The sequence below is a fragment of the Narcine bancroftii genome, chromosome 13 (genome assembly GCF_036971445.1).
Source record: "Narcine bancroftii isolate sNarBan1 chromosome 13, sNarBan1.hap1, whole genome shotgun sequence".
Classification (NCBI taxonomy): domain Eukaryota; kingdom Metazoa; phylum Chordata; class Chondrichthyes; order Torpediniformes; family Narcinidae; genus Narcine; species Narcine bancroftii.
Window position 1 is genome coordinate 59,668,049 of NC_091481.1, and position 10,884 is coordinate 59,678,932.

General features: G+C 46.8%; 1 protein-coding gene across 1 annotated transcript in view; it reads right to left on the reverse strand.

Moving 5' to 3' along the window:
* LOC138748644 (glutamate receptor ionotropic, NMDA 2B-like) overlaps nucleotides 1-9,865 on the reverse strand; it is a 29,705-nt gene extending 19,840 nt beyond the window's left edge. Inside the window, exons 1-4 of the mRNA XM_069909181.1 lie at nucleotides 9,734-9,865; nucleotides 8,660-8,785; nucleotides 8,017-8,246; nucleotides 5,169-5,329 (exon numbers count right to left, since the gene is read on the reverse strand). Coding sequence (XP_069765282.1) covers nucleotides 5,169-5,329; nucleotides 8,017-8,246; nucleotides 8,660-8,785; nucleotides 9,734-9,779 — 563 coding nt within the window. The 5' untranslated portion in view covers nucleotides 9,780-9,865. The remainder of the gene's footprint in view (nucleotides 1-5,168; nucleotides 5,330-8,016; nucleotides 8,247-8,659; nucleotides 8,786-9,733) is intronic.
* Between the last annotated feature and the right edge of the window lie 1,019 nt (nucleotides 9,866-10,884).

Here is a 10,884-nt window from a genome sequence, read left to right on the forward strand (position 1 = left end):
CCACGATCACAGATATTTTCAACCTCTCATTACTACAGTCAGAGGTTCTCACCTGTTTCAAAAGGGCATCAATCATCTCGGTACCCAAGAAGAGTAGAGTGAGCTGCCCCCATCGACTATTGTCCAGTAGCATAAACTTCTACTGTGATGAAATGCTTTGAGAGGCTAAATCGGAGTATTGAATTCAAGAGTTGGGATGTTATGATGAAATTGTACAAAGCATTGGTGAGGCCAAGTTTGGAATACTGTGTGCAGTTTTGGTCACCGAATTATAGGAAGGATATAAACAAAATAGAGAGAGTGCAGAGAAGGTTCACGAGAATGTTGACAGGATGTCAGGGTTTGAGTTACAGAGAAAGGTTGAGCAGCCTGGGACTTTTTTCTCTGGAGTGTAGAAGATTGAAGGGGGATTTGATGGAGGTGTTCAAGATTTTAAAAGGGACAGAGAGAGTCAACATCGATAGGCTTTTTCAATTAAGAATGGGGATATTCAAACCAGAGGCCATGGTTTGAGATTGCAGGGGGAAAATTATAAGGGGAACATGAGGGGAAATTTCTTCACGCAAAGGGTGGTTGGGATGTGGAATAAGCTTCCGGCAGAGGTGGTTGAAGCAGGGACGTTATTTACATTTAAGGAAAGACTGGATAATTACATGGAGGGGAGAGGATTGGAGGGGTATGGACTAGGTGCTGGTCAGTGGGACTAGGAGGGTGGGGATTTGTTCTGGCATGGACTAGTAGGGCCAAACTGGCCTGTTCTGTGCTGTATATGGTTATATGGTTATATGGCTGGGCATAGCCAGAATTAACACGAACCTAAGTAATGATCTGGATACACTGCAATTTGCCTATCGTCCCAATCGCTCCACAGCAGATGCAATATCACTGGCTCTCCACTCACCTCTGGATTACCTTGAAAACAGCAATTCATACACACGGCTGCTCTTCATCGACTACAGCTTGGCCTTCAATCTCATTATTCCCTCAGAGCTGGTCAAGAAGCTACAAACTCTAGGCCTCTGTACCCCCCTCTGCAACTGGATCCTTGACTTCCTCATTGGAAATCACAGTCAGTACAAATTGGAAACAAGGTCTCCTCCTCACTGATCATCAACACAGGCGCACCCCAAGGATGTGTGCTTAACCCACTGCTCGACTCATTATACACCCATGACTGTGTGGCCAGGAACAATTCCAGTGTTATCTACAAGTTTGCTGATGACCCCACAGTGGTCGACAGCATCACAAATGGCAATAAGGAAGCGTCCAGGAGGGAGAGAGATCAGCTTGTTAAGTGGTGTCACATCAACAACCTTGCGCTCAATGTCGGCAAAACCAAGGAGATGATTGTTGACTTCAGGAGGGAGTCAGAGGAACATGCCCCAGCCCTCATCGAGGGCTCAATGGTGGAGAGGGTCAAGAACTTCAAATTCCTGAGTGTCAACATCTCTGAGGATCTGTCCTGGGGCCTCCATGTTGATGCAATCATGAAGAAGGCCCACCAGTGTCCATGCTTTGTGAGGTGTTTGAGGAGATTTGGTTTGTCACTGAAGATTCTCAAAAACTTCTACGGGTGGACCACGGAGAGCATTCTGGCTGGTGGCATCACTGCCTGGTATGGAGGCGCCAACTCTCAGGACAGGAATAAACTCCAGAGGGTTGTTAACTCGGCCTGCGACATCACAGGCACCAGACTCTACTCCATTGAGGACATCTACATGAGGCAGTGTCTTAAAGAACCAGCCTCTATCCTCAAAGACCCCCACCACCCAGACCATTCCCTCTTCACTCTGCTATCATTGGGAAAAGGTACAGGAGCCTAAAGATGAGTACTTAGCGGCACAAGAACAGCTTCTTCCCCGCTGCCATCGGATTCCTGAATAATCAATGAACCACAGACATTACCTTACTTTTCGTGAACTATTATTATTTTTTAAATATATATTATTGTTGTAAGATGGTTTAAATATATATTATTGTTGTAAGACGCTGCCACAAAACATGGAATTTCATGACTTGCTCATGTCAATAAATCCTGATTCTAATCCAATTATTATTTTCTAAATGGCTGTTGCCATTTCCTTAATAATAGATTTCTGCAAATTTCCTGGCCACTGATGTTAGGCTTAACTGAATGCCAGACACTGCAGTAGTAAAGTGTTACCCTCAAACAGAAAGTTTAAAAACAGAATCTACAAGGAGACCCTTGAAGTCTAGGGTCAGTTTTCTGTGTTTTACTGGATTTCGTGGCTTCTGAAGATATTGGTATCTGCACAACAAATAAAAGAATGTTGTTAAAAATTGCATTTATGCAGAGAAGAGGTACTTTCCCACATTTGTGGATGTTGTAACGCTGCTTTGTTACCACTGTGTGCTCTTTTGTCAACAATTTTTTTATGTTTGCCATCGTTATATCTCTCAATGTTAACTAGACAACATTCGTTATTGTCAACGCACTTTTCAGACACTGTGGCCTGATAAAGAATAGTGGTTTTGAACCCACAGATTCAGCAGCTTTTGCTGTGTTGAAGGAAACCCACACACTTAGAGAGGTGAATGTTGCACTCCAGTCTGCAGACACACAGCACAACCTGCACTAACCCTTCCTTGCATCTTTGCCAAAAACAGAACTGCCTTTCAAAGTCCATTAGTCCAGACTCATTGGGGATGAGCTGGAAGTTAAAACACCTCCCAGGCTTGTATAGGACCACTCTGCAGCAGGCATAGAGAGCTTAGGGCATAACTCCTTATTTAACCAAGTCACAGAAAGAGAGAGAAGGAGAGGAAGAGTGTGTGCATATGAGAGAGAGAGAGAGAGAGAGAGAGAGAGAGAGAGAGAGAGAGAGAGAGAGAGAGAGTGTGTGTGTGTGTGTGTGTGTGTGATAGACTGTGAGTGTGTGATAGACTAAGTGCCTGTGTGTTTTAGACTGTGTGAGAGAGAGATAGGCTGTGTGTGTGTGTGTGTGTGTGTGTGTGTGTGTGTGTGTGTGTGTGTGTGTGTGTGTGTTTGTATGAGACAGATAGACTGTGTGTGTGCATGTGTGTGTGTGTGTATGAGACAGATAGACTGTGTGCGTGCATGTGTGTGTGTGTGTGTGTGTATATATGAGACAGATAGACCGCTTGTGTGTACGAGACAGATAGACTGCGTGTGTGCATGTGTGTGTGTATATGAGACAGATAGACTGCGTGTGTGTGTGTGTGTATATGAGACAGATAGATTGTGTGTGTGTGTGTGTGTATATGAGACAGATAGACTGCGTGTGTGCATGTGTGTGTGTGTGTGTATGAGACAGATAGACTGTGTGCGTGCATATGTGTGTGTGTGTGTGTGTGTGTGTGTGTGTGTATGAGACAGATAGACCGCGTGTGTGTACGAGACAGATAGACTGTGTGTGTGCATGTGTGTGTGTGTGTGTATATGAGACAGATAGACTGTGTGTGTGTGTGTGTATGAGACAGATAGACTGCGTGTGTGCATGTGTGTGTGTGTATATGAGACAGATAGACTGCGTGTGTGCATGTGTGTGTGTGAGTATGAGACAGATAGACTGTGTGTGTGTGTGTATGAGACAGATAGACTGCGTGTGTGCATGTGTGTGTGTGTATGAGACAGATAGACTGCGTGTGTGTGTACGAGACAGATAGACTGCGCGTGTGCATGTGTGTGTGTTGTGTGTGTGTATGAGACAGATAGACTGTGTGTGTGTGTGTGTATATGAGACAGATAGACTGCGTGTGTGTGTGTGTATATGAGACAGATAGACTGTCTGTCTGTGTGTGTATGAGACAGATAGACTGCGTGTGTGCATGTGTGTTTGTGTGTGCGCGCGCATACACATGCATATGTTTTGAGGTTTGTGGGAGATCTAAAAGAGGGCAGGCAGAAAACCATCATCTTGGTTGCAGGCTCAAACTTTGGATTGAAGTTTAAGCCCAACTTTGTTGAAAAGTTAGTCAAGGATAGAACCAAAGTGCAAGGAACTAAATGAGAAATCATTCATTTATCAGGGTCTACATGGCCATTCTATCAGTTCCTTTGAGCTTCAGACCCAACGCATTCTTTGTCGGACACGTGTCTGAGTTCCACCCAGCTCTCCTGCTGTCTCTAGTCACTTCACTTACTGTTAACTGTTTTTGGCATTACAGGGATTTAAGTTTAATTGATGAGGAGAGCTTGCACTAAAGTGGCTTGAATTCCTTTGAGTCTAGAAGTGTGAATGATCAAGATGTTTAATGTGATAAAAGAGATTCAACAGGGTGCCAGAGGAAACCTTTCCCTCTGGAGGCAGAATATGAAGTGTTAGCAATGTGATCTTATAAATTCGGGCAAGGTCGTTCAGGGCATCGGAGGCCAGGGCAGCCAGAAAGAATTGTTCTTTTGAAGCTCTCTTCTCTGACATCAGGCATCAGCTGGTTCCTCTGCATTGCCTCTAGGGTCTCGGAGAAATAACCAAATTAAAAGCAATGCCTATGTGATTTTAACACAGTTGTTAACCATCTGTTAATGAGAATATTAATCAAAATGCAGAGCAAATGAAAAATTAAAATCCAGCTGGAAGATCTTTAATGTCTTGGACTCATCCCATGCACCAAGATCTCACCTTGTGAAGCACAGCACACAGAGGAAATGTCCGCCTTGTGCGATGTTCAGGAAAAGAAAAAAAACTCCAGAGGGTTGGTAACTCGGCCAGCGACATCACGGGCACCAGACTTAACTCCATTGAGGACATCGACATGAGGTGGTGTCTTAAGAAAGCAACCTCTATCCTCAAAGACCCGCCACCACCACCACCCAGACCAGACCCTCTTCACTCCACGACTGTCGGGGAAAAGGGACAGGAACCTGAAGACGAGCACTCAGCGGCACAAGGACAGGTTCTTCCCCGCTGCCGTCAGATTCCGGAATGATCACTGAACCAAAGACGCTGCCTAACTTTGACTTTCCGTATGCTATTTTTGTTTATTGTAAGGTGATTTATGTGAATGTTTTACCCATGATGCTGTCGCAAAAAAAAAAGAATTTCGCGACTTGTTCATGACAATAAATTCTAATTCTTTTTCGGAATAAAAATTCCCTAAATGCTTCTGATCTGGGGATGTGACATTAATACTGCCTAGACTCCCAAAAAGCATCTAATTGCCTATACAACAATACGCATTCTTACCCAGCTTTCAAGCTTATTAACGCATCCAGCACTGATTTCTGATTGTACTTGGTCATGTAGCTGTGCATTTCGAGGTAATTGTTACGGATGTTTCTTTCTGTGCTTCCATTGGGAACTGTCCCAAATCGAAAAGGTGGAGAAAAATCATTCGGTCTCTGGAACTGCAGAGAGAACAAAACACAATCTGTTATAGAGAAATAAAGACAAAACTGATACTGAGAGGAGTTCAAATGTACAGGACATAGTGTCCCACTCATTCATAGTGAATAAGGCAGGGTAGTGGCCAAGTCACTAGGCTGGTAGTACAGTTCAGTTTCAGGGAATCCATCTGTAATAGCATCTCAGATTTTATGTCTATTGGCAGAGCCTGATCTCCTGGAAGTTCTCATCTGCATTTCACAGAAACATTCTCTCTCTCTCTCTCTCTCTCTCTCTCTCTCTCTCTCTCTCTCTCTCTTTCTCCACCTCATCTTTCCACGGACATCCAATCCCTCCTCATCTCCATCCCCCATACTGAAGGCCTCAATGCCCTTCATTTCTTTCTTGACCTAACCAGTCCCACTCCACCACCACCCTCCTCTACCTGGTGGAGCTTGTCCTCACCTTCAATAATTTCTCCTTGAACTCATCCACTTTCTCCAGGTTAAAGGGGTAGCTTTGGGTTTCCACATGGGCCCCAGCGAGGCCTGCCTTTTTGTTGGCTAAGTGGAGAAATCCATGCTGCCAGCCTACATAGAAAAAACCCCTCAACTCTTCCTCCCTTACATCAATGACTACATTGGTGCTGCCTCATGTACCCACAATGAGCTCGTTGACACTCATTACTTTGCTGCCAACTTCCTCCCCAACCTCAAATTCACTTGGTCGATCTCTAGCAACACTCTCCCTTTTTTCTCGATTGGAGACAAACCTCAACAGACATCTTCCACAAACCCAGCAACTCCCACAGCAACATCAACTACACCTCTTCACATCTTTCCCCTGTAATGATTCCATTCCTTTCTCTCTATTCCTCCATCTCAGTTGCATCTGCTCTCAGGACAAGATCATCCATGCCAGATCATCCTAGATGTCCTCCTCTGTCCAACTCGGACCTCACCCACATATCCTCTATCACCTGCACGTCTGCTCTGGCCCCCTCTGTCCCCAAGCACAACAAGGACAGGATTCCCTTGTCCTCACCTACCTCTCTACTAACCTCCATGGTCAATATATCCTCCTCCCATTTCCGCCAGCGACTACGTGATTCCACCACCACTCTCAGGGACCGCACCCCCATGACTCCCTTGTCCACTCCTCCCTCCCCACCAATCATCCCCTTGGCGCCTACCCATGTGTCTGTAGGAGATGCTCAATGTTCCTACACTTCTTCCCTCACCATTAATCGGGGGCCCAAACTGCCCTTCCAAGTGAATCTGCTGGGGTCATCTACTGTATCCGGTGATCCCATTGTGGCCTCCTCTATATCGGAGATCATTTCATAGAGCACCTTGCCTCCGTCTGTTGCAATGGTGTGGATCTCCCAAGGACCTCCCCCCCCACCTAATTTCAATTCCCCATCCCATTCGCTTGCTGACATGTCTGTCCATAGTCTCATGCACTGCCAGATTGAGACCACCCGCAATTTGGAGGAGCAACACCTCATTTATGTTAATCCACACCCCCCTCTCTTTGTCCCCCTATCTACTTTCCTCTCATTCTGTCTCCCTTGAGGAAGGGCTCAGGCCTGAAACGTAGGCGATATATCTTTACCTCCTATGGACGCTGTGAGACTGGCTGAGTTCCTCCAGCATTTACTTGTGTGATTTTTATACTCTCTCTCTCTCTCTCTCTCTCTCTCTCTCTCTCTCTAGGGAAGAACTTGTGTGGCTCTGGTTGAGATAGCTGCATCCCTTTTAGCCAAGGGTAAGGTATTGGAAGGCTAGTGACTAATTTTGTAGCTTTATTTAAAAGGAACTGCAAGGACGACCAAGGATTCTACAGAGTTGTGAGCCTTGTATTAGAGGCGAGAAGGTTACTGGAAGGGGGATTCTTCAGGGCAAAATCTAACAGCATTTGGAAAGGCATGTACTGATTGCGGACCTTTTCTCATGGCTTTGTACATGGGAAATTGTGCCTCACAAATTTAATAAGAGGTGACCAGGAGAATTGACACAGGCTGGGTGGTGAGCATTGTCTATATGGACTTCATCAAGGCCTCTGGCAAGGTTGTGCACTGTAGCCTTGTTGGGAACGGTAGATCACAAGAGATTCAAGATTGGGTTGGTTCAGTCTTCTGAGGGTCACTCCTTGAACCATTTTCGTACTATTTTTGAATATTTGATTTTTGATTTTCAGACTCGTTTAAATTTAAACAAATACAATCCAACATCAAAATGACACACAGAGTCCGCTTTTATCCCCTCTTTCCCCTCCCCCCGCCCACCCCATACGACTGAAAATAAACCTATACAGATGCAAAGAACACAAATATCTCGGAAAAAAAACAATCAAGGTGACCGGGTAACCAAAGGTAAGGAATAAAAGGGAAAGAAAACAACTATAAGAGCCAGTCGTCTGCGCCGCGTCCCCACTTCATCAATCCCATACATCACGGTAACAGGCCATTTTGGCCCAAGAGTCCAATTTACACCCCCAGTACATTTTGAATGGTGGGAGGAAACCAGAGCCCCCGGAGAAAACCCATGCAGACACAGGGAGAATGTGCAAACTCCTTCCAGACAGCGCGGCTTCAAACCCTGGTCCCGATCGCTGGTGCTGTAAAGGCGACGCGCTAACCACCATGTGCCGCCCCCCCATCACAGGTCAACTCAGCACATGGCCATCGTAGGAGTGGCTGATAGCGTACCTTCTTATCGCTGAGGCCCGAGACCTGGTCCACGTATTCCTCTTGGATCATGAATGCAGCAAGGTTGGCTGTGTAACTGGCCAAGAAGATCACAGCGAAAAAGGCCCAGACTGACACCATGATCTTACTTGTGGTCCCCTTTGGGTTCTGGACTGGCACGGAGTTATTGAAAACAAGGCCCCAGAGCAGCCAAATGGCTTTTCCAATGGTGAACGAAGGGCCTCCTGGCTCTGCGCACAACAAAAGAGACGACAGGTTCAATGGCTTGGAGGGTGCCGTGAGACTTCGGTACTCTCCTCAGCTCTCTTGTACTTCCCCCAAGGACGAACAACCGTGCTCAGCCTGACCACCCAAACAGCGAGGAGCTGTTGGTATTCCGGCTGGGAGCTTGCACACCCACCCTCCTCTCCCCTGAGCTGTCGAGAAAGACGAAACCACCTGGTGAAATGGAGATGAGTTTAGGCCTTCGTCAGGCCATACTATCATCCCAGGATTCCCGCAGGAAGGGCCGCACTTGCCCCCTTGGCTCCCACCCCAACAGCCGCAGGAAGGGCCACCCCATGCACGCCCCCCACCTCCTCCCGCAACACCATTCGGGGGCCCCAAAGGTTATGAAGAGAGTGGGTGAAGTGACTGTGCTTACCCCTTCCATCAGCCAAGCAGCGGTTATACCCCACGGGGCTGAAATACTCAAAGACAAAAACAGCAACAGCGGAGACGATGAGGAGCATCACGAACATCATCACCCAGACATCTGCGCTGAACGGTTCTGTCACAGCACAAAATACGGGGGTAACAGCCCATCACCTCACCATTTCCCACACGAGGAGGGCAACCTACTGGGATCATGGAGCCGGGCCTCTGATGAGATCTGGGCTGCTGGTGGCAGTGGTCAATGGGCTCGTGGACTGCAGGAGACCAGCGGGAAGGGGTACCGGGCATCAGAACCAGGGAAGGAGGCTACCAGACGATATCAGAGGTTTGGATCTGGAGCTCGGGTCGCTGAAGGTTTAGACCGAGGGCTGCAGAAGCTTCAGTGACTCCATGGGGGACGGGGAATTTTCTTTTGGTTTCTCTTTCTCTGGCTGTAATGGGCGCCGGGCACTTTCTGCTGATAACGAATCTTGGTCTGCCTTATGGTAGACTAGAGGAGATTTTGTGTTATATCTCACCTGTTTTACGGCATAATCTTGAATTACTGGGACCTCTCGACTAAACAGCATTGAGGGAATGTGCAACTAGTTTATTTGAATGAAGGCCTTGACCAAGGTCTAGATAGGAGAATTGTGAAACCATAGCAGGATTGGGATAAGGGGGCAGGGAATTGATAGCCCCTTGCATTGTGGTCACATGGGATACCAATGTTTTTTTTAATGTAAAATTTGACTTACTGCACAGTTTAAACCCATCCCACCTCATTACCCCCAAATGAACCTACAACCCTGTAAGCTTTGAAGGGTGAGAGAAAACCAGAGCATCCGGGGAAGCCCCACCCCGACACGGGAAGACCCCGACCCTTGCAGACAATGCCCGATTCGAACCCGGCTGTAATAATTAATGGAGGAAGATTAATTCCTTGGTAATGAGCCAATGAAGATCAGATCTGGACAGGAGAAGTCACCCTGGCACTTTATGTGACACAGAAAGGCTTCAATGAATGAATTAAGAATTTAGGGGAGGTTATCCACTGATCTTTGGCCAATTAGATCTTACTCACCCAGAAACGCAGAGGGTGATACAGTTCCATTGCTCCGTGACACCATGACACTGATTCCGGTCTCGATGAAAGGAACTGAGAAGTCGATCACTTCTGATCGTTCTTCGTTGATAGTCAGGGAGCCCACAGCCATATGCGCGTGTTTCCGGACAACCTGGCAACACAGAGCGGGATTGTTACTGTCACCTCCATCTTACTCTCTGGGTAAGTGCTGTAACCCCTTCTCGAATGGGTTAAACGATGAAGGCAGATTGCATAATGAAGACAAAAAATGATCCACTCCGGTGTTCAAAATGATTCTAGTAGATTGTTTGGACATCGATTATTTCCTCTTAAACCTTAAAATGAGAGCCAGACCCTTATAGGCTAATGTTTCTCTACATACCATATAGGCCAGCATAGGATGACCCCCAGATTTTCTGCCTAAAATATAGGTTTTGAGTTGTAATCTTTGTATAGGACAGCCCCTAAGTCTAGCACTGACCAGTGGAGTGATGCCGTCACAATATTTTAATAACAAATGACCCTGTAAAGGTTTTAATTTTATGAGCTTATTTTAAAATAATCACTGTTGGCTCCTGTAACAGGCCGCTTAAGGCTGGGCAAATGGACTCCGCAGGGGAGCTCTGAGACTTCGTTCGACACGCGCAGGTTTGCCCCACTGAATTAGCAATGCCCCTCCATGCGCGTGCATTCTTCTCGCTGTCGCCATTGGCATGGAGGGTTGTCCGCGTGAGGAAGGCGGGAGAGTGCACCTGGCGCCTGACCAGGACACTGGCATGGAGGCGAACAAGATCGTCAGTGTGAGGAAGGTCCGCCGAGGGCCTGACCGGGACATTTCGCGTGGAGGTGAGCCAGGTTGTCAGCGTGAGGAAGGTGGGAGAGTGTGCCTGAAACCTGGCCAGAGCACTTGAGTTGGAGCCGGTGGGGAAGGGGGAAAGATGGCAGTGGCCATTGAGTCTTTGCTGTTAAGGTTCAAAACGGACCCGGTGACATTTTTAAGGAGTGTTCTATACGCTGGCATATACAGTAGTAAAGTACATTGTCACACTGTTTTATCACTATGAGAAGATTAATTCCTGTGGCCCAAAACCAACAAGGTTCAGGTAGAGGCAGAGATCACCCTTTACATTACATGGAAAGTCTTCAAT